Source organism: Saccopteryx bilineata, chromosome 2 (assembly GCF_036850765.1).
Source record: "Saccopteryx bilineata isolate mSacBil1 chromosome 2, mSacBil1_pri_phased_curated, whole genome shotgun sequence".
NCBI lineage: Eukaryota > Metazoa > Chordata > Mammalia > Chiroptera > Emballonuridae > Saccopteryx > Saccopteryx bilineata.
In genome coordinates, this window is record NC_089491.1 from 248,954,138 (window position 1) to 248,977,759 (window position 23,622).

Here is a 23,622-nt window from a genome sequence, read left to right on the forward strand (position 1 = left end):
TGGTAGGAAAGCCGGATGCGGTCGCGCCTGCGCGGTGAGCTCCGGCGCTCGCGGGCCGGGTGCGGGAAGCCGGTGGCTACCGCCGCTGTGCGCGCGATGATGGCGGCGGCGGCGGCCCGGGGTGGTGGCAGCTTCAGCTGCGGCTCCGGCTCCAGCGCCTCACGAGGTTTCTATTTCAACACCGTCTTGTCATTGGCCCGCTCCCTGGCTGTGCAGAGACCTGCATCCTTGGAGAAGGTAGCCTGGGCCGAGCCGGCCGCGGGCTGACAGGAGTGGGGAACAGGGGCGCCAAAGCGGGGAGGCTGGGCTAGGGTCTGCAGGAGGCCGAGAAGAGGGTCGCGTATCACCTGTGACAGGAGGGGGCTCGTGAGCCGAGGTGGCCGGAGGGGTGAGGTAGCCCGTGGGCGGAGGGGGTTGGAGATGAGAGGGTACGTGGGGGTGGGCCGTGTGGAAAGCACAGGCGTGGAGGCTGCGGGTGGGTGGATGGGCGTGAGACGGACTTGTGAACGACAGGCTGGGGTTCGAGCCGAGAGGGCACCTTGTGACATCGGTGAGGCGGGGGCGGCAGTAAGGAGCAGTGGGAAAAGCGGAGGACCGGGTCAAAATCTCCTGGCTTCCCTACTTTTTATCCTGTGACTTTGGGAGATGCTTTTCTTGTAAAATGGGGGTTCTTTTACCTGCTCTGCCTGCTTCATAGGATTGTCTGTGAGGGGCAAGTATAATAGTGTATCAGAAAATGCTTTCAGAAATGCAAATGTACTGGGCATTGTTTTTCTGTGATACCTGAGGGGGTGTTCGATTGTGTGAAAGGTTGTGTGTTTGTAGAAAGGACAATGGCAGGGAAGCGTCAGTGAACTGTCTGTAGGCAGAGATTTGAACTCGGAATTAGCTTCAGAGGAGAAAGGAGAACTTATGCAAGGGGATCCCTATCTTGGAAGAAAGGTGAAAGGCAACTCAAAGGTGTGGCTGGGATGGTGGAAAGAACATAGATTTTTTTTTTTAACAGACAGAGAGTCAGAGAGAGGGATAGAGAGACAGACAGACAGGAACAGAGAGAGATGAGAAGCATCAGTCATCAGTTTTTCGTTGTGACACCTTAGTTGTTCATCGATTGCTTTCTCATATGTGCCTTGACCGTGGGGCTACAGCAGAGTGAGTAAACCCTTGCTTGACCCAGCGACCTTGGGATCAAGCTGGTGAGCTTTGCTCAAACCAGATGAGCCCGTGCTCAAGCTGGCAACCTCAGCGTCTCGAACCTGGGTCCTCCGTATCCCAGTCCAACGCTCTATATTCACTGCGCCACTGCTTGGTCAGGCAAGAACATAGATTTATTTAAGAATCAGACCTAAGTCCCTGCACTCTCACTTGCTGTGCATTGTCCTGGACAAGTTACTTCAACTCTCAGAGCTTCTGTTTCCTTATCTGTGAAATAAAGGGCTTCTTGAGGACTAAATGAATTAAAGCATAAAAAGTGCCTTGCATAGAGCTTAGGCACAAAGTAGGTGAACAGTAAATGTCCACTTTCTTCTCCCACCAGTGTAATGAAATTCATTACAGTGTGTTAGTATTAAAGGGATGGGATTCTTTTTTTCTCACACAGCTTTCTGGCAGCTGGAAAGAAAATATTGTCTGACAGCAGGAGAAGAGCAGTGGTGACTGGAGACTTGCTTGCCCTAGTTGGGAGTGGTTTTATGATTCTGGTGAAGGGTGAAGTTGAAAAGCTGTTTTAGGCCCTTTGGCAGAGTGACCTAGTTTTTCCTTGGTTTTGTAGCTCTCAAACTTGATTTATTGTTCAAATGGAGGTGAGCAGGTCTTGGGAGACTAATGCCAACCTGACTTCTAGTTAAAGGAGTAAAATAGGATGGAAAGAATAGGACCACCTGAATTTAAATCATTATCACTTGGTTATGTTGGTGTAACTCTGGACAGGTCATTTCCCCAATCTTATTATACTCTACTTTCTCCTGCAGAGTACAACTAATTAATATAATGTTTATGTTGTCAGCTTCCTGATACCATCTCTTTGGGAGGTACTTTAGTCTCATTGGCCGGCATTTACAGGTCACTTCAGAAAAGAGCTAACAGAGCAAGCTAGAGGCTGCTATCTTCAGAAGGCTTGCTTGCAATGTTGGCTCTTGCCTGGCCTCTGGGAACTTGACACTTGAACTATTCCTTCCATTCCCTAATTGAAAAGGGTGGTTCACCTGTGCCTAGACTCTTTGCGCAAATAATAGATTTATGTTGAACACCTCTTTTCCTTCGGGAATCTGGAATTTTGATGGTAGCTAGGCGGACAGTGCCTATGTGACCAGCACCCAGTAAAAACCTTGAGTGCTGTCTGTAGTAGACTTCCCTAGGCACATAGTGCCTACATAACCAGCCCCCATTGAAAACTTGGGTGCTGTGTCTCTAAAAGACTTTCCTAGGCACTAACATTGTTTGCTGCTCTGAAAGGCAGTGTGCTTGTGGTGTACCCTCACAGCGAGGAGAGAAGAGGAGGAAACCTGTGCATGGGTTTCTTCAGATTCTGCTTGTGTTTCTTCCCATGCTAATATCCTTTCACTGTAATAAAAGTTAGCCACAAATACAACTGTGTACACGTGGGTCGTCTTTTTTTTAATTTTTATTTTTTTATTAATTTTAATGGGGTGACATTGGTAAATCAGGGAAGTGGGTCGTCTTGATGACCCTGAAACAGCTTCCTAAAGGAGGCTTCTGTAGGTGGCTGATTCCATCATGTGTATGAATTCCTCTTATCCTCATCTACGATATTGAAACTTGATTTTGCTAGGTATCGTTGTTAGCTGTTTAGTCTTATAGTATTTGTCTGCTTGCTACATTCACCTACTCTAAAACTATCAAAAGGAAGCTCTCCCTGATTCATAAAGGTTGTCAATTCGATTCTTGGTCAGTAACATACAGGAACAAATTATTGATGTTTTCTAAAATCAATAAATAAATGTTAAAAGAAAAAAGCTCTTAGCATTCCTAAGCTGAAGATTCTTGAGGTTCTTTAGAGTAAAGGAATTTCTGAGGATCCATCTGGGATTGCAGACAGGGACATACGAGTACTGGAAAATCTCTTTCTCATTTCTTTCTTTTTTTATTTGACATTCAGAGAGAGGGACAGATAGGGACAGACAGATAAGAAGGGAAAAAGATGAGAAGCATCAATTCTTTATTGTGGCATCTTAGTTGTTCAACGATTGCTTTCTCATATGTACCTTGACTGGGGGGCCACAGCAGAGCAAGTGATCCCTTGTTCAAGCCAGCGACCTTGGGACCAAGCCAGCAACCTTTGGGCTCAAGCCAGTGACCATGGGGTCATGTCTGTGATCATGCTCAAGCCAGTGACCTTGTGCTCAAGCTGGTGAGCCCGTGTTCAAGCCAGATGAGCCTGTGCTCAAGCCGGCGACCTGAGTTTCAAACCTGGGTCTTCGTGTCCCAGTCTGATGCTCTATCCACTATGCCACCGCCTGGTCAGGCTCTTTCTCATTTCTTTATTCATATTTTCTCTCTTGTCCTTTTTCCAGAGAGAAGGCATTGGACCGAGAAGGGTTTACTCCAGATAAGATTAACTTGAGGAAGGCTATGTTTTCCGAACTAGACTTAACAGCTCAGCTGTTAAGACTTTGGTAACTCAGACAGCCCTGACATGCTTTTAGTGGCACTTGGGGCACACTAATGACATAACTTTTTCTCTTTGTTCCTCTATATGCCAGTTGTGTTTGCCTACTCCAGTCTAATCCCAGGCTGTGAAATGAAGCCTGTTGTTACTCAGTGGATTTTATTTAATTTTATTTTTTAGATGATGTTTTTTGATTTTAGAGAGAGAGAATGGGGGTGGGTGGGAAACATTAACTCATAGTAATTGCTTCTCGTATGTGTCTTGAGTGGGCAAGCCTGGGGTTTTGAACCAGTTATGTCAGCCTTTCAGATCAATGCTTTATCCACTGTGCCACCACAGGTCAGGCTGGGTTTTATATATGTTTAATTAATTAATTCAGAAAACATTTATTGAGAACCTGCTCTTAATTGGTACATGCTGAGCCAGTTAAATAAGAAACGGTCCTAATTTGGTCACTCAGGTGACCTCCCTCTACTCATGTATCCAGGACTCCTGCCATGTTCAGAGAACCAAACCCAAGACCCCTGGGCATCTATTCTGTGATCCATATCTGAGAGGCTTTGACCTTTTCCTGCTAGGCTATCTTTAAGACTGGAGTCTCAGCCCTGAGTCCCAGGATTATAGTCTAACTCTGAGAACACTCTCACTGAAGCCCTCCATGTTCCACTCAGTCCTCATCACTCTTTCCTCTGGGTGAAAGGTGAAAGGAAACAAACAGAGAAGAGTCTAGTCTACACTGGGATCTCCGTATATGGTTGGCTTCCAGACTCCCTTTCTCTGATTTCTATATGCCTGCCTGTCTTGTTCTGCTTTCCTGGTTCTTGCCCGTCTTCATAATGTTGAGCTGCCCCTGCCAAGCTCCTTCCTGGCTCTGCCTAGTTTTACTCATTCGTGTCCATGAAATGAGGTGACCCATTTCTGCCTCTCCTCTTCTGTCCTGTGTCATACTAATGGACCCCAGACCCTGGGACATGGAGAGTTCTGGGCAGAGCTACAGAGTAGGCAGCATTTCTTGCCCTTCTATTCCACTTCTTACCCTTAGGAGGCTTTGTTCACATTTCTTTCCCATGTCCTAAAATATCCTTTCTTTCTCTTTCTCTCTTTTTTTCCCCAGTTAGAATGTCAGAATCTTGAGGTAATCTTAGCTAACTATTGATCTGATGTTTAAATGGCACTGTGGCATTAGGGACAGGCTGGACTTTTCCAGGTGGACAATATGCTTCAGAAGATGAGCTTGTTAGCTCTTACATATAATTGGAGGAATATATGGCCAGATGCTGTGGACAGTGGGCTTTTTGAAATTCATGGTTATCCAGTCTGTCTTTTATAGAGTGGTCTGCCATGGAGCAAAAATAATGATAACGGCATTTTTTTTTTAGCATCATACAGCTGAATTTTTCATCCTTGCTCCCTTTCCTCTGTGAGGCCATGTTAAAAAGAACCATCCATAGAGTGAGGAGAGAGAGAATGAGCATTAGCAGAGGGTATATCATGTTCCTAGAACCATTGTTATTCAATCTAAAATATTTAAAGAAGAAATTGGAAGAGAAAATCTTTACCTGAAAACGTGCTACCTTCTCTGTATTTGTTTGCTAGGGTTGCCATAAAGTACCACTGTGGCTTAAATAACAGAAATTTATTTTCTTAAAATTCTGGAGGCTAGAAATCCAAGATGAAGGTTTAAGCAGTATTAGTTTCTTTTGAGGTCTTTCTTGGCTTGCAGATTGCCATCTTACCCTGTGTTTTCAGTCTTCCTTCTGTGCCTGTGTCCTAATCTCTTATAAGAACACCAGTCAGATTGATAGGACTGGCCTACCCTCATTACCTCATTTTAACTTAATTATCTCTTTAAAGATTCTATGGCCAAATACAGTCACATTCTGAGGTTCCTGGGGGTTAGGACTTCAATATGTGAGCGGGATGGGGCACAATTCAGCCCATAACATTAACCCAGTAGAACTTTGATTTCTTATAGTGCCTTTTTTAGTCTTTAATCATATATATATATATATATATATATATATATGGCTGTGTTTACTTTATGATCTCTAAAAATAGTAAAAATAGTTCCCTTTGTTTTCATGGTTGCATGTCTTTTTTTTTTTCTTTTTTTTTTTCTTTTTTTTTGGATATTTTTCTGAAGTGAGAAGCTGAGAAGCAGAAAGACTCCCATATGTGCCCGACCGGGATCCACCTGGCATGCCCACTAGGAGGCGATGCTCTGCCCATCTGGGGCATTGCTCCGTTGCAACTAGAGCCATTCTAATGCCTGAGGTGCAGGCCATGGAGCCATCCTCAGCGCCCGGGCCAACTTTGCTCCAGTGGAGGCTTGGCTATGGGAAGGGAAGAGAGAGACAGAGAGGAAGGAGAGGGAGAAGGGTGGAGAAGCAGATGGGCGCTTCTCCTGTGTGCCCTGGCCAGGAATTGATCCTGAGACTTCTATAAGCTGGGTCAATGCTCTATTGCTGAGCCAACTGGCCAGGACCTTGCATGCCATTTTTTTTTTTTTTTGCATTTTCTTTTGCATTTTTCTGAAGCTGGAAACAGGGAGAGACAGTCAGACAGACTCCCGCATGCGCCCGACCGGGATCCACCTGGCACGCCCACCAGGGGGCGATGCTCTGCTCATCCTGGGCGTCGCCATGTTGCGACCAGAGCCACTCTAGCGCCTGAGGCAGAGGCCACAGAGCCATCCCCAGCGCCCGGGCCATTTTTGCTCCAATGGAGCCTTGGCTGCTGGAGGGGAAGAGAGAGACAGAGAGGAAGGCGCGGCGGAGGGGTGGAGAAGCAAATGGACGCTTCTCCTGTGTGCCCTGGCCAGGAATCGAACCCGGGTCCTCCGCACGCTAGGCCAACGCTCTACCGCTGAGCCAACCGGCCAGGGCCGCATGCCATTTTTTGAAATGAAAGATCATAATCTATTTAAGCATTTTTCAGTTTAGACTTTCTAGTTTTTCCCTTGTAAAACAGCATGTTTGTACACCTAGCATTTTGTTGTCTTCTGAATTACATACTTTTGTTAAATTGTAGATGGACCTTTTTTTTTTCTTTCTTTTTTTAGATGAGAGGAGGGGAGATAGTGAGGCAGATTCCTGTATGCATCCCAATCAGGATCCATCCAGCAACCCCATCTGGGGATGATGCTCAAGTATCGAACTATTTTTAGCACCTGAGACTGACACACTCAGACCAACCAAGCTACCCTCAGAGTCTGGGGCCACGCTTGAACCAATTGAGCCACTGGCTGCAAGAGAGGAAGAGGGAGAGAAGGGGGAGAGGGAGAGGGGCAGAAACAGATGGACTCTTCTCCTGTATGCTCTACCGGGAATCAGATCTGGGACATCCATATGCCGGGCCAATGCTCTATTCACTGAGCCACCGGCCAGGGTCTGTAGATGGGTCTTGATGTTTACTACCCAGTTGTTTTCATTTTTTTTCTTAAAAAAGAAAAAGATTTTACTTATTCATTTTAGAGAGGGGAGAGAGAGAGAAATAAGGAAGGGAGGAACAGGAAGCATCAAATCCCATACGTGCCTTGCAAGCCCAGGGTTTTGAACCAGTGACCAGGCAAGCCCAGGGTTTTGAACCAGTGACCTCAGCATTCCAGGTTGGTACTTTATCTACTGTACCACCACAGGTCAGGCCCCAAATGTTTTCAAAGGACTGCCCTTAGTTTTTTTGTTTTTTGTCTTTGTATTTTTCTGAAGTGAGAGGCAGAGAGGCGGAGAGGTGGACTTCTGCATGCGCCCATCTGGGATTCACCCAGCATGCCCACTAGGGGATGATGCTCTGCTCATCTGGGGCATTGCTCTGTTGCAACTGGAACCATTCTAGCACCTGAGGCAGAAACCATGGAGCTATCCTCAGCACCCGGGCCAACTTTGCTCCAATGGAGCCTTGGCTGTGGGAGGGGAAGAGAGAGAGAGAGAAAGGAGAGAGGGAAGGGTGGAGAAGCAGATGGGCGCTTCTCCTGTGTGCCCTGGCCGGGAATTGAACCTGGGACTTCCACACACCAATCTGACGCTCTACCACTGAGCCAACCAACCAGGGCCAGGATTGCACTTCGTTTTGACAACATCAAGACACCTTATGCATATTTTTCTATAGCTTCACTAGTGTTAGATTTTATTTTTCCTGACACTTCAGTAAGCATAGAAGGTTCTTTGATCCCAAGGTAATGATATTTGACCATGGTTGTGTTAAATTATGAGTTAAACACACAACCAAAAAACTTCATAAGGCAGAAGTGATTATATGATACTGCCGTATTTTTTTTTTATTTTATTTTTTTTTTGCATTTTTCTGAAGCTGGAAACAGGGAGAGACAGTCAGACAGACTCCCGCATGCGCCCGACCGGGATCCACCCAGCACGCCCACCAGGGGGCGATGCTCTGCCCATCCTGGGCGTCGCCATGTTGCGACCAGAGCCACTGTAGCGCCTGGGGCAGAGGCCACAGAGCCATCCCCAGCTCCCGGGCCATCTTTGCTCCAATGGAGCCTTGGCTGCGGGAGGGGAAGAGAGAGACAGAGAGGAAGGCGCGGCGGAGGGGTGGAGAAGCAAATGGGCGCTTCTCCTGTGTGCCCTGGTCGGGAATCGAACCCGGGTACTCCGCACGCTAGGCCGACGCTCTACCGCTGAGCCAGGGCCATACTGCCGTATTTTTGTTTTCTGCTTTGTGGAAACTTGAATTCAGCATTTGCCTCATACTTGCAGGTCTTTGCTTGAATACTGACTCCAGCTGTGCTTGCTGTAGGTAACTTACTTTTTTATAGTTAGGTCTGCTAGGTGTGCACAATCCCAATCCTCAGCTATTTTACAAATAAGTAGCAGTGATGTTAGTGCAGAGCTGGCCAGTTGTCTGTTCAGAGATAGCTGGTGGTGGCTTTTCAATAAAAATCCCCTGGGAGGATATTTAGCTATTTCACACTTTGCTGGGCTGTGAGTGGAAAGGGCAGATAATTGGGGAAGGAGGCAAACCTTTTCTCCATGGTTCTTGTCAGATATGTGAAAATACACATTGTAAAAAAGTGAACCATGCTCTAAGAAAGTGAAAATGTTGTGGGCTTTTACTAGAAGGTTACTTTCCCCAGGGATTTTAAGTAGGCCAGGCTTGGAAGTGACGAGGATGGGCATTTGTAAATGTTAAATGTGGTTGGCTAGGGAAAGTCAAAGCACAGAGGAGAATAAGGAGCAGCAACAGGTAACTAACTGGTCGGTAGAAACAGTGTATTTCAAGGGAAGAGTGGAGGTGTGGCTGGAGAACAAAGTCAGTGACCTCATGTGTAGTCCCAGATTCAGAGTTTGGATTTAACTGATGAGACAAGGAAGAGCCCTTGGATGTTTCAGGGCCTGAGAGTGATGTGCATTAAGAAGATTATTATGGCCCTGGCTGGTTGGCTCAGTGGTAGAGCGTCGGCCTAGCGTGCGGAGGACCCGGGTTCGATTCCAGGCCAGGGCACACAGGAGAAGCGCCCATTTGCTTCTCCACCCCTCTGCCGCGCCTTCCTCTCTGTCTCTCTCTTTCCCTCCTGCAGCCAAGGCTCCATTGGAGCAAAGATGGCCCGGGCGCTGGGGATGGCTCTGTGGCCTCTGCCTCAGGTGCTAGAGTGGCTCTGGTCACAACATGGCGACGCCCAGGATGGGCAGAGCATCGCCCCCTGGTGGGCAGAGCGTAGCCCCATGGTGGGCGTGCCGGGTGGATCCCGGTCGGGCGCATGCGGGAGTCTGTCTGACTGTCTCTCCCTGTTTCCAGCTTCAGAAAAATGCAAATAAATAAATAAATAAGAAGATTATTATGGCTGGATTGTTTATACTGATGGTATTAGGGAGTCTCAGAATTGATGTGTCACTAGCTATTTGCTTCCCCAGAGGGCAGAAGTGTTCTATTTCTGACTTTTTATTGCAGATTCTCTTTTCTGCTGCCTGTATTTGCAGTTTGTACCCTGTGGTTGCTTCCAGTTCCTTTCTCCAGCAGCTATTCCTGTAGTTGATTTTAATTGCTGAAATTTATCTATGCATTTCATTTTCCTGATGACTTATTTATATATTTGTTTTTGTATTTGCTTCTCTCATGTAAAATGGCATTTTAGAAAAATGCTTGGCCTTTTTTGAACTTTGCCAAGCTAGCCAGAATACTATTATACGTGTATATGTGTGATTAAACTGACACATAAATACAGGGTTGAGGGAAAATCCTCAGTCCTCACTTGCATTTATTTGTTGAATTCTAAGAGGCCTATGTCTGCTGCCAAAACCATTCTCTTTTCCTCAGTGTTTCTGTGTTTAGAACTGGTCTGGAAGCCTGGATTCAGAACAGTTATACCATTATGAAAGCAAGAGATGGTGACATTCATTCATTCATATAATCTTTTATTGCTTGTTATGTGCCAAGCACTGTGCTAGGGGGCCAATTAGAGGGATGAATAAATAGGTCTTGCTATCATCGAGTTTTCCATGGAGAGAGAAAAGCAGACAAATAAAGCATTAAACAAAATATTACAAGTAAATATAATTTAAAATGTAATTGCCAGAAAGCAGAGGTATATGGTTTCGGTGAATTTTGCCTCAATTAAAAGCAAAGGTGGCCCTGGCCGGTTGGCTCAGCGGTAGAGCGTCGGCCTGGCGTGCAGGGGTCCCGGATTCGATTCCCGGTCAGGGCACACAGGAGAAGCGCCCATCTGCTTCTCCACCCCACCCCCTCTCCTTCCTCTCTGTCTCTCTCTTCCCCTCCCGCAGCGAGGCTCCATTGGAGCAAAGTTGGCCCGGGCGCTGAGGATGGCTCCATGGCCTCTGCCTCAGGCACTAGAATGGCTCTGGACGCAACAGAGCAACAGCATCGCTCCCTGGTGGGCGTGCCGGGATCTCGGGCACATGCGGGAGTCTATCTGACTGCCTCCCTGTTTCCAGCTTCGGAAAAATGAAAAAAAAAAAAAAAAAAGAAAAAAAAAAGAAAAAAAAAAAAAAAAAAAAAGCAAAGGTAAATGGTATGAGGAGAGATAAAATGGAGTCCTGATGTATATGGATATCAGGGGAGATTTTAAACACAGCTAAAAGATGAGTAGAAGTTAGCCAATGAAGTGTGTAGAAAAGAATATGCCTAACTTGTGCAAAGTACAGCTTGTGCGAAGGCCCAGAGGCAGGAAAATTTTTGATTCTTTTGATGACCTTAAAGAGTTGTCTTAATATTAGTAAGTTATAATAGTTCTTTTTATATTTATTTATTCATTTATTTCTTTCTTTAAAAATTTTTTTTTTTTTTTGCATTTTTCTGAAGCTGGAAACAGGGAGAGACAGTCAGACAGACTCCCGCATGCGCCCGACCGGGATCCACCTGGCACGCCCACCATGGGGTGACGCTCTGCCCACCAGGGGGCGATGCTTTGCCCATCCTGGGCATCGCCATGTTGCGACCAGAGCCACTGTAGCGCCTGGGGCAGAGGCCACAGAGCCATCCCCAGCGCCTGGGCCATCTTTGTTCCAACAGAGCTTGGCTGCGGGAGGGGAAGAGAGAGACAGAGAGGAAGGCATGGCGGAGGGGTGGAGAAGCAAATGGACGCTTCTCCTGTGTGCCCTGGCCGGGAATCGAACCCGGGTCCTCCGCACGCTAGGCCGACGCTCTACCGCTGAACCAACCGGCCAGGGCTATTTTTTATTTATTTACTTATTTTTCCGAAGTGAGAAGTGGGGAGGCAAAAAGACTCCCGCATGTGCCTGACTGGGATCCACCTGGCATGCCCACCAGGGGGTGATGCTCTACCCATCTGAGGCATTGCTCCAACACAGCCAGAGCCATTCTAGCACCTCAGGCGGAGGCCATGGAGCCATCCTCAGTGCCCAGGCCAGCTTTGCTCCCATGGAACCTTGGTAGCTGGAGGGGAAGAGATAGAAAGGAAGGAGAGGGGAAGGGTAGAGAAGCAGATGGGCGCTTCTCCTGTGTGCCCTGGCCGGGAATTGAACCCGGGAATTCCACACGTCGGCTGATGCTCTACTACTGAGCCAACCAGTCAGGTTCTAGTTAATTTATTTTTTATGTACAAGTCCCTTTTCAGACGTATGATTTGTAAATATTTTCTCTCTGTGGGTTTTCTTTGCTCTTTGATGGTGTCCTTTGAAGCACAATCTTTAATTTTTATGATGTCCATTTTATTTTTGTTGCTTATACTTTTGGTGTTATATCTAAGCAACTATTGCTTAATCCCTAGGTCACAAAGATTTATATCTAGTTTTCTGTCAGACGTTTTCTAGTTGAGCTCTTATGTTTAAGTCTTACACATTTTGAGTTAATTTTTGTATATGGTGTGAGGTGGGAGTCCAGCTTCATTCTTCTGCATATGAATATCCAGTTGTGTCTGTATTATTTTAGAAAACTATTCTTTCCCCATTGAGTGGTCCTGGCACCCTTGTCAAAAATCAGTTGACTGAGCCCTGGCTGGTTGGCTCAGTGGTAGAGCGTTGGCCTGGCGTGCGTGAGTCCCGGGTTCGATTCCCGGCCAGGGCACACAGGAGAAGCGCCCATCTGCTTCTCCACCCCTCTTCCTTTCCTTCCTCTCTGTCTCTCTCTTCCCCTCCTGCAGCTGAGGCTCCATTGGAGCGGCGTTTGCCGGGGTGCTGAGGATGGCTCTGTGTCCTCTGCCTCAGGCACTAGAAAGCCTCTGATTGCGGCAGAGCGTCGCCCCCTGGTGGGCGTGCCGGGTGGATCCTGGTCAGGCGCATACGGGAGTCTGTCTGACTGCCTCCCCGTTTCCAACTTCAGAGAAATACAAAAAAAAAAAAAAAAAATCAGTAGACTGTATATGTGAGGTTTTATTTTTAGATTCTCTGCTCTTTCATTGGTCCATATATCTGTCCTGTCCTAGTACACTGTTTTCATTACTGTAACTTTGTAATAAATTTTGAAATTTATGAAAGTGAGTCATCCAACTTTGTTTTTCAAGATTGTTTTGACTATTCTGGGTCCTTTGAATTTCCATGTGAATTTAGGGTCAGCTTGTCAATATATGCAAAGACGTTACTTAGGATTTTGGTAGGGATTGTTAGGAATCTGTAGTTCAATTTGGAGTATATTGCCATTTTAGCAGGAATTGAACCTGGGATGTCCATATGCTGGGCCAGTGCTCTAACTAACCACTGAGACATCAGCCGAGGCCGAGATTTTTCTAAATCTCAATTCCAAATTTGAATCATTAAGGCCTCTGTATGTGCCTCGGTAGCTCTGGCTTCCTGTTGCTATTAGAGTACAATCCAGGCTCCCAGCCTAGCCTGTGGTGACCTATGGGGTTGTTTCGGCTTATATTTGGACTCCTGGGGATCCCACATTTCCCTTTTGCACAGTGCTGCTACCACAGTGGACTCTGCCAGAATATTCATTTCTAACTTGTCTCGATTGGTTCCTTAGTCAGTCCCAGTATAATGGGCACCTTCTTAAAGAGCCTTTCCTGGTCACTCCTTTGAAAGTGACCCTATTGTTGGGGAAATAAAAATTTTAAAAATCTCCCAACCCAGAAATGCTTTCCACAAAGGCAGTAGAAGAAAACATTTTAATTATTAAATAAGCACTAAACAAAACATGAGATGTGTCACAGGCAATCTTCTAAAAGATTGCAAAAACAGCCTGACCAGGCGGTGGCGCAGTGGATAGAGCATTGGACTGGGATGCGGAAGGACCCAGGTTTGAGACCCCAAGGTCGCCAGCTTGAGCGTGGGCTCATCTGGCTTGAGCAAAAACTCACCAGCTTGGACCCAGGGTTGCTGGCTCCAGCAAGGGGTTACTCAGTCTGCTGAAGGCCCGCAGTCAAGGCACATATGAGAAAGCAATCAATGAACAATTAAGAAGTCGCAACGCGCAACGAAAAACTAATAATTGATGCTTCTCATCTGTCTCCATTCCTGTCTGTCTGTCCCTATCAATCCCTCTGACTCTCTGTCTCTGTAAAAAAAAAAAAAGATTGCAAAAACAGGAAATCTCACCGTAATATCTAGCCAACTAGATATAACCTGTCACATACATATTTTCAAGGTAAATCGTAAGAAGTCCTCAGATAAGAGGACTTGACAGCACCATTTGTCACACATAGTTCATTTACCTTGTAATTGGAGTGACCATATGTGTTAGCTAGTTGGCTTTAATCAGAGGTAAAACAAACTTCGGTCTTTATGACAAGAGGTTGTTTTGCACCCTATAGCAGGGAGTCTGCTGAAGTTAGGCTCCTACCCTCCCCCCCAAAAAACGGAGGTAGGGGTACTATCTCCTTTGATATTTACATTCCAAAGAGGTGACTTCTAGGTCCTTGAGAAAAGATTCCCAGGTCATAAAGCTTACAAATTGCCAATCTAGTCTTCAAAGGAATTTAGATACATTTCACAGAAAGAAAGCACAGTGGTGAGTTTTTTTTCTTTCTTTATTTCTTTCTTTTTTTTTTAGAGACAGAGAGAGAGAGAGAGAGTGATAGATAGGGACAGACAGACAGGAATGGAGAGATGAGAAGCATCAATCATTAGTTTTTCGTTGCGACACCTTAGTTGTTCATTGATTGCTTTCTCATATGTGCCTTGACCGTGGGGCTACAGTAGATCAAGTAAGCCCTTGCTCAAGCCAGTGACCTTGGGTCCAAGCTGGTGAGCTTTGCTCAAACCAGATGAGCCTGCGCTCAAGCTGGCGACCTCGGGGTCTCGTACCTGAGTTCCCTGCATCCCAGTCCGACGCTCTATCCACTGCGCCACTGCCTGGTCAGGCCAGTGGTGAGGTTTTGATGTAAATAAACAAAGAAAAAATCTTATTTCCTCTTTTTTTAAAGGTTTTAATTGATTTTACAGGAGGGTGGAGCAAGAAGTATCAACTCATAATTGCTTCACTTTATTTATTTGTTTTTAGTGAGAGAGAAAGACAAACAGGAAGGGAGAGAGATGAGAAGCATCAACTCATAGTTATGGCTCCTTAGTTGTTCATTCATTGCTTTCTCTTTTTTTTGAGAGAGAGAGAGGGAAGGAGAGAGAGGAAGAGAGTCAGAGGGACAGATGGATAAGAAGGGAGAGAGATGAGAAGAAGCATCAACTTGTAGTTGGTGGCACTTTAGTTTTTCATTGATTGCTTTCTCATATGTACCTTGACTGGGGGTCTCCAGCTGAGCCAGTGACCCCTTGCTCAGGTTAGCAAACTGTAGGATTGAGTTAATCCCAGAGACCTCACACTCAAGCTAGTGAGCCCATGCTCAAGCCACAATCTTGGGGTTTCAAACCTGGGACTTCAGCATCCCAGGTTGACACTCTATCCACTGCATCACCATTGGTCAGCCTTGATTGCATTCTCATATGTGCCTTGACCAGAGGGGCTCCCACCAAGCCAGTGACCTTGGGCTTAAGCCAGCGACCTTGGGCTTTAAGCCAGTGACCATGGAGTCATGTCTCTGATCCCATGCTCAAGCCATCAACCTCGCACTCAAGCCAGATGAGCCTGCACTTAAGCCAGTGATCTTGAGGTTTCGAACCTGGGTCTTCAGTGTCCCACACTGACACTTTATCCACTGCACCACCTGGTCAGGCATAATTGCTTCACTTTAGTTGTTCATTGCTTGCTTGTTGCTTGTGATGTGTACCTTGACTGGGCAAGCCCAGGGTTTCAAACCAGTGGTTTCAGCATTTCAGGTCGACAGTCTATCCACTGCACCACCACAGGCCAGGTGGATTCCCTGATTTCAACAGGGAGAATTAAGCCTCTTATTTTAAATTTGTCTTTGTTTTTATTTTATCTGATCTGATTTTCACTGGGTTGGTCTCTTCAGGTTTAGAATGAGAGCAGGGGCCCCGTCTGCCTGGTTTATTCTGCATCCACAGTGCTCAAGACAGAATCTCCCATGAAATTGGTGCCCAGTAAATACTGAATGAATGAGTTAAAGGTACACTGACTTGATTAACTCTTATATAAGCCATTTGAAGGACATTAATGAAAAGCAGTAGAATGGGCTACTGCTTTATATACTGTGAAGTGAGTCCTGAGTTCAAGTCTCATCTAGCTCCACAGGGAAGCTGCAGATCAGCATGTCACCCAGGTGGCCTGTGCCAAAGCCAGTATGTGACTCTGGGTCTAACTCTATCATCCAAGTGCTATCGCAACCCTAAAATTTGTCAAGATTAGATTTATTCCTTTGGGTAGTACGAACGTTCATGTACATTCTTGTGCCTCCTGACCATCCAGAGTATGATCATACATGTGTAAGACAACGTTAAAAAAACAACAACAAATGTATGTTCTTGTTTCCATAAATTGGTTATCTAACAAACATGATTTTAAGTTAATAAAACTGGAACTGGTACTAATTTCAGTTTTTGGAAAAAAAAACTCACTCCCGGGGGTCAGCGAGCATGAAAAACTCACTACTCAAAGGGTTATTTATATACAACAAAAAATAAAACACAATTCTTACTCTGCTCCCAAAGCTATCTCTAGGGACAAAGAAAGGGACTGAGAGCAAAAATATTTAAAATCTTAAGCATCACGTGTGTGTATGTCATGTGGGAATATTGACAAGTTATTTCTTTTTGTACAGTTACCTCTTTTCCATATTTAATGGTGAGGCTGTGCCACTTTTGATGAGTTTCTGATTCTTCATTTTGTCTTTTAGCACATTAGTTTTACCTTCCAGGTCTGAGGCCCAGTGTGTCTTCTGTATGTTCAAGCAGGGTGTTGTTAAATATTGCACAGGACAGGGCAAAGTGCATGGACTTTGACAGGCCCCAGACCCTTCTCTGTGCTTACCTGTTGATTCATTAATCAACATTCTTTGCAACACACTGATATACACCTTCTTTCCATCTCTTATTTACAGGAATATTTCTTGAGAGACTTTACTCTTTCTGTCAAGATATGTGATTGTTGCTTGACCTGTGGTGGCGCAGTGGATAAAGTGGATAACCTGGAATGTATAGGTTGCCAGTTAAAAGCCCTGGCTTTGCCTGGTCAAGGCACATATGAGAAATAACTACTATGAGTTAATGTTCCCGCTCTTATCCCTCTTTCTCTTTCTCTCTCCATCCTCTAAAATCAATAAATAAAATCTTGACAAAAAGGGGGAAAAAAGATATGTGATTGTCTAGTGAAAGTGGCTGAAACCTCTGAAATGATCACTTTATAGTGGTTGGTCTACAGCTCTTTTTTGTAGTTTATTTTTCTCTCTGGTTGTGAAGCATATTCTTTTTGTGGAGAAACATTGAAGAGAAGTGGGAAGTTAGCATTTTTGTTCCTCTCTTTCCTAAACATTTAGTAAAAAAAAGCATGGATTTTTCTTCCTCCGATATGTATATGTTTTTTATTTTAACTTACTGGATATTTAGCCTGATTACATAAGTGATATATTCCCCTAGATTTTTAGAACATATTTTGGCAAATATGAAAAAGCACAACGAAAAAATTTAAAACCACTGGTCATTATGTCTCTCAAAACTAGTAACATTTTGATATATTTTCTTACAGTATTTTCTCTGTCTATGGTAATTCAGACCATTCTTCTTCTGACTTTATAGAACATTTTTTTGTTTGTTTTTGTTTTTTAGTGAGAGGAGGGGAAGCAAAGCCAGGCTCCCACATGCACCCTGACTGGGATCCACCAGGCAAGCCCAGTAGGAGTCGATTCTCTGTCCATCTGGATTTCTTGCTCTGTTGCAACCGAAGCCATTTTTTAGCACCTGAGGCAGAGACCACAGAGCCATCCTCAGCGCCCTGGCCAACTTTGCTCCAATGGAGTCTTGGCTGCGGGAGGGGAAGAGAGAGACAAAGAGGAAGGAGAGGGGTAGGGGTGGAAAAGCAGATGGTTGCTTCTCCTGTGCGCCCTGTCAAGGGATCACACCCTAGACTTCCACATGCTGGGCCAACACTCTAACACTGAGCCAACCGGCCAGGGCCCTATTGAACAGTTAGAGCATTGTTCTGTCATTGCTTATTTTTGGAAAAAATATGTATATTATTTTTAATGTCTGTAGTATTAGGTAAGACTATATGAAAGCATTGTTTTTTATATATAGTTCACAAATGGTTGAATATCTGCTATTTCATGCATGATTTAACCTAATATTTCATCAATTGATTGAATCATTTAGTCTTCTAACATTAAACAGATTTCCAATTTTTAATTAGTATTTACAACATTGGGATGAAAGTATTTTATGTAATCTTTGCCCGAGTTTCTAATTATTTCTTGTGTGTGTGTGTGTGTGTGTGTGACGAAAACAGAGAGAGGGACAGACAGGGAAGACAGACAGAAAGGGAGAGAGGTGAGAAGCATCAATTCTTTGTTGTGGCACCTTAGTTGTTCATTGATTACTTTCTCATATGTGCCTTGACCAGGGAGGGGGGGCACAGCTGAGCAAGTGGCCCCTTGCTCAAGCCAGTGACCTTGGGCTCAAGCCAGCGACCATGGGTCATGTTTATGATCCCACACTCAAGTCAGTGATCCTGTGCTCAAGCCGATGAGCCCACGCTCAAGTTGGCGAATTTGGGGTTTCAAACCTGGGTCCTCTGCATCCTAGTCTGATGCTCTATCCACTGTGCCACCGCCTGGTCAGGCTCTAATTACTTCTTTACAATCATTCATAGAAGGCACATTGCTAGGACAAAACCTGTTGACTGTTTTCAGATTAGAAGGTGCTTTTTTCTTTTAGGCCTGTGTTGTCCCTTTGTATGTGTACTTTTAAAATCCAGGCAAAGAAGGCCCTGGCCGGTTGGCTCAGTAGTAGAGCGTTGGCCTGGCATGCGGAAGTCCCGGGTTCGATTCCTGGCCAGGGCACACAGGAGAGGCGTCCATCTGCTTCTCCACCCCTCCCCTTCTCCTTCCTCTCTGTCTCTCTCTTCCCCTCCTGCAGCCAAGGCTCCATTGGAGCAAAAGATGGCCCGGGCACTGGGGATGGCTCCATGGCCTCTGCCTCAGGCGCTAGAATGGCTCTGGTCGCGACAGAGCATCGCCCCCTGGTGGGCAGAGCATCGCCCCCTGGTGGGCATGCCGGGTGGATCCTGGTCGGGCGCATGCGCGAGTCTGTCTGACTGCCTCCCCGTTTGCACGAGTCTGTCTGACTGCCTCCCCGTTTCCAGCTTCAGAAAAATACCAAAAAAACACACAAAAAAACCCAAAAAAACAGGCAAACAAAAGGAGTTTGCTTTTTTTTTAAAAATTTTATTTATTTATTTATTTATTTTACAGAGACAGAGAGTAAGTCAGGGAGAGGGATAGACAGGGACAGACAGGAACGGAGAGAGATGAGAAGCATCAATCATTAGTTTTTCATTGCGTGTTGCAACACCTTTGTTGTTCATTGACTGCCTTCTCAAACGTGCCTTGACTGCGGGCCTTCAGCAGACCGAGTAACCCCTTGCTGGAGCCAGCAATCTTGGGTTCAAGCTGGTGGGCTTTTGCTCAAACCAGATGAGCCCGCGCTCAAGCTGGCGACCTCAGGGTCTCCAACCTGGGTCCTCTGCATCCCAGTCCGATGTTCTGTCCACTGCGCTACCGCCTGGTAAGGCTTTTTTTGATCTTTTAATTGGAAAACCTGACGTATTGATTATGTAGACTCACTGGCCTTTTATGTTATTGGTTTATTCTGAATGTAGGCTGATAATTTTTTAATCAGTTGAGGGTATTTTGGTCTTATTTTCTAGGTCCAAAAGCTGCTTTGTATGTGCCCAGTAGATTTCCATGGAATCTTCCAATTAGATGAAAGGCGGAGAGATGCGGTGATTGCGTTGGGCATTTTCCTCATTGAATCTGATCTTCAGGTAAGTCGTTATTAAATTGAAAGTGTTTCTGCAGTATAAAAGGGAGGTGTAATTAGAATTTAAATTGATACCTACTTATGTTTACCTAAAGCAATACTAGAAGAATTCATACAAACCTAGTAAAAGTAGTTAGTGGTAGGCAGGGCAGAGTAGGTGGAACAGGTGGGAATGAGTCTTTTTTTATTTCCGATGGCTTTAGGCGACCCCTGAGTTTTGGATGTTCGACCCCCGCTGGGGTCGTGACCCACAGTTTGAGAACCGCTGCACTAGAAGCAAGTTTCTAAGGCAGCCCGTTTTCTAGGAAAGGTGCATTCATCTCCACCTTTCAGTGGAAGGAGTGTTACAGATCTTAATAGTCATATAGTCACAACCACCACATGTTCTTTCAGTATTTTAGAGCATCAAATAGTATTCCCTTTCTCTGGAACACACTTACCTAATTTTTAACTAGAGCATCTATAAATAGGGAAACAAACAAAAGAGCCAGTAATGGAAGGTTATAAAGTTATATTCTGATTGACTAGTTTGGAAACTAGAAAGAAGTTAATTTTCATTGGCCAGTGATGGCTATGCAGTCTAATGTTTAATTCAAGAAAAGCTAAAGGAGCCTGACCTGTGGTGGTGCAGTGGATAAAGCGTCGACCTGGAAATGCTGAGGTCGCCGGTTCGAAGCCCTGGGCTTGCCTGGTCAAGGCACATATGGGAGTTGATGCTTCCAGCTCCTCCCCCCTTCTCTCTCTCTGTCTCTCTCTATCCCCCTCTCTCTCTCCTCCTTAAAAAAATGAATAAATAAAAAATAAATAAATAAAAAATTAAAAAAAAAAGAAAAGCTAAAGGAAACATGAAGCAGAGTATTAAAACATAACAAACAAAAAATAACCTAGGGTTATGAATAACAACAGAAGCATCATGAAGTTTAGAAGCATGTGGCTGTGAGCTTCTCTCCAGTCTAGAGAAGAGCTGATCCTGGGGCCCACTGAAGGGTTTGAGGACAGTTTTGAGTGTGAAGGCAGTTTTGAGTGTGTGTGCATGCACATACTTCTTCTGGGGGAGCCCTTGAGGGCCCAGCCCCCAAGAGGAGACCAGAGCCAGGCTGAACACTAAGCTCCAGAAGAACAGGTTTTAGCCCTTCCCTTAGGCATTTGTGGTACAGACTGTCAAGAAACAAGAAGGGTGCGACATCATGTGAATGTTCCTCTGTAAAAGGATTAGGATGTGGGTATACTTTGCTTTAGGCTTAATTTATACTAAAAAGCTACCAGTCACATATTTTATTAAATGTAATCCTTTTTTTTTTTTTATAGCACAAAGATTCTGTTGTTCCTTACCTTCTTCGACTTCTTAAAGGTCTTCCAAAAGTCTACTGGGTAGAAGAAAGCACAGCTCAGAAAGGCAGAGGTAATTTTATGTGATGTTTTCCTTGAATGCAAAGAAGAATATGTATGTTCATTGTCTGTAAGAATCAAATGTTTAATTATATTAACACATCAGTTAGGATGCTTCTAGCTGGTTCCACTTCTGGCTGTGGAACAACAGCCTGCCTGCAGCCACATGGGCTATGTCTGCTCACGTTGTCCAAGGCCTATGGATGAGGGAGGGAGAGGGCAAGGCTGAGCAAGCCAGCTTTCCATTGCACTTTTTTTTTTAATTTTATTACCAAGCATATTAATTTCTTTTTTATTTAAATAATTCACATTTTTTCCCTTGATTTTTTTAAAATTTATTTATTAAATTTAATGCAGTGATATTGATAAATCAGGGTACATATGTTGAAAGAAAACATCTCTAGATTATTTTGACATTTGATTGTGCTGTGTACCCCTCCCCCAAAGTTAAATTGTCTTCTGTCACCTTCTATCTGGTTTTCTTGTGCCCCTCCCCTCCCCCAACCCCTCTCTCCTTCTTCGCCCCATTTCCCCTCCCCCCACCCCCACCCCTATTGCCATCACATTCTTGTTCATGTCTCTGAGTCTCATTTTTATGTCCCTTCTATGTATGGATTCATATAGTTCTTAGTTTTTTTCTGATTTACTTATTTCACTCCGTATAATGTTATCAAGGTCCATCCATGTTATTGTAAATGATCCGATGTCATCATTTCTTATGGCTGAGTAGTATTCCATTGTATATACGTACCAAAGCTTTTTTATTTATTCATTATAGAGAGGAGAGGGAGAGACAGAGAGAGAGAGAGACAGAGAGAGAGACAGAGAGAGAGAAGGAGGGAGGAGCTGGAAGCATCAACTCCCATATGTGCCTTGACCAGGCAAGACCAGGGTTTTGAACCGGTGACCTCAACATTTCCAGGTCAATGCTTTATCCACTGCACCACCACATGTCAGGCTGTACCAAAGCTTTTTAATCCACTCGTCCTCTGACGGACACTTGGGCTGTTTCCAGATCTTTGTTATTGTGAACAATGCTGCCACAAACATGGGGGTGCATTTCTCCTTTTGGAGCCGTTCTATGGTGTCCTTGGGGTATATTCCTAAAAGTGGGATAGCTGGGTCAAAAGGCAGTTCGATTTTCAGTTTTTTGAGAAATCTCCATACTGTTTTCCACAGTGGCTGCACCAGTCTGCATTCCCACCAGCAGTGCAGGAGGGTTCCCTTTTCTCCAGATCCTCCCCAGCACTTATTCTGTGTTGTTTTGTTGATGAGCGCCATTCTGGCTGGTGTGAGGTGATATCTCATTGTGGTTTTAATTTGCATTTCTCTAATGATTAGTGATGTTGAGCATTTTTTCATATGCCTATTGGCCATCTGTATGTCCTCTTTGGAGAAGTGTCTATTCATCTCTTTTGCCCATTTTTGGATTGGATTGTTTGTCTTCCTGGTGTTGAGATATACAAGTTCTTTTTTTTTTTTTTTTAAATAATTTTATTTTTTTAATGGGGTGACATCAATAAATCAGGATACATATATTCAAAGATAACTAGTCCAGGGTATCTTGTCGTTCAATTATGTTGCATACCCATCACCCAAAGTCAGATTGTCCTCTGTCACCTTCTATCTTGTTTTCTTTGTGCCCCTCCCCCTCCCCCTTTCCCTCTCCCATTCCCCCCTCCCCCCCGTAACCACCACACTCTTATCAATGTCTCTTAGTTTCACTTTTATGTCCCACCTACGTATGGAATAATGCAGTTCCTGTTTTTTTCTGATTTACTTATTTCGCTTCGTATCATGTTATCAAGATCCCACCATTTTGCTGTAAATGTTCCGATGTCATCATTTCTTATGGCTGAGTAGTATTCCATAGTGTATATGTGCCACATCTTCTTTATCCAGTCATCTATTGACGGGCTTTTTGGTTGTTTCCATGTCCTTGCCACTACACAAGTTCTTTATAAATTTTGGTTATTAACCCCTTATCAGACGTATTGTCAAATATGGTCTCCCATTGTGTAGTTTGTCTTTTTATTCTGTTCTTGTTGTCTTTAGCTGTGCAAAAGCTTTTTAGTTTGATATAGTCCCATTTGTTTATCCTGTCTTTTATTTCACTTCCCTGTGGAGATAAATCAGCAAATATATTGCTCCGAGAGATGTCGGATAGCTTACTGCCTATGTTTTCTTTTAAGATGCTTATGGTTTCACGGCCTACATTTAAGTCTTTTATCCATTTTGAGTTTATTTTTGTGAGTGGTGTAAGCTGGTGATCTAGGTTCATTTTTTTGCAGGTAGCTGTCAGATTTCCCCAACACCATTTGTTAAAGAGGCTGTCTTTACTCCATTGTATTTCCTCACCTCCTTTGTCAAATATCAGTTGTCCATAGAACTGTGGGTTTATTTCTGGGTTCTCTGTTCTGTTCCATTGATCTGTATGCCTGTTCTTATGCCAGTACCAGACTGTTTTGAGTACAATGGCCTTGTAGTATAACTTGATATCAGGAAGTGTGATACCTCCCACTTTATTCTTCTTTTTTAAGATTGCTGAGGCTATTCATGTTCTCTTTTGGTTCCATATAAATTTTTGGAATATGTGGTCTATATCTTTGAAGTATGTCATTGGTATTTTAATTGGTATTGCATTGAATTTATAGATTGCTTTGGGTAAAATAGACATTTTAATGATGTTTATTCTTCCTAACCATGAGCACGGTATATGCTTCCATTTGTTTGTATCTTCCTTGATTTCTTTTATCAATGCTTTGTAATTTTCCAAGTACAAGTCTTTAGTCTCCTTGGTTAAGTTTACTCCTAGGTACTTTATTTTTTTGGTTGTAATTGTGAAGGGGA

General features: G+C 44.4%; 1 protein-coding gene across 1 annotated transcript in view; it reads left to right on the plus strand.

The window, feature by feature from the left end:
* The first annotated feature begins 11 nt into the window (after positions 1–11).
* The window catches only part of PI4KA (phosphatidylinositol 4-kinase alpha), a 130,424-nt gene continuing 106,813 nt past the window's right edge, over positions 12–23,622 (plus strand). The window contains exons 1-3 of the mRNA XM_066259944.1: positions 12–237; positions 19,271–19,387; positions 20,692–20,785. Of these exons, the coding sequence (XP_066116041.1) occupies positions 16–237; positions 19,271–19,387; positions 20,692–20,785 (433 nt within the window). The 5' untranslated portion in view covers positions 12–15. The remainder of the gene's footprint in view (positions 238–19,270; positions 19,388–20,691; positions 20,786–23,622) is intronic.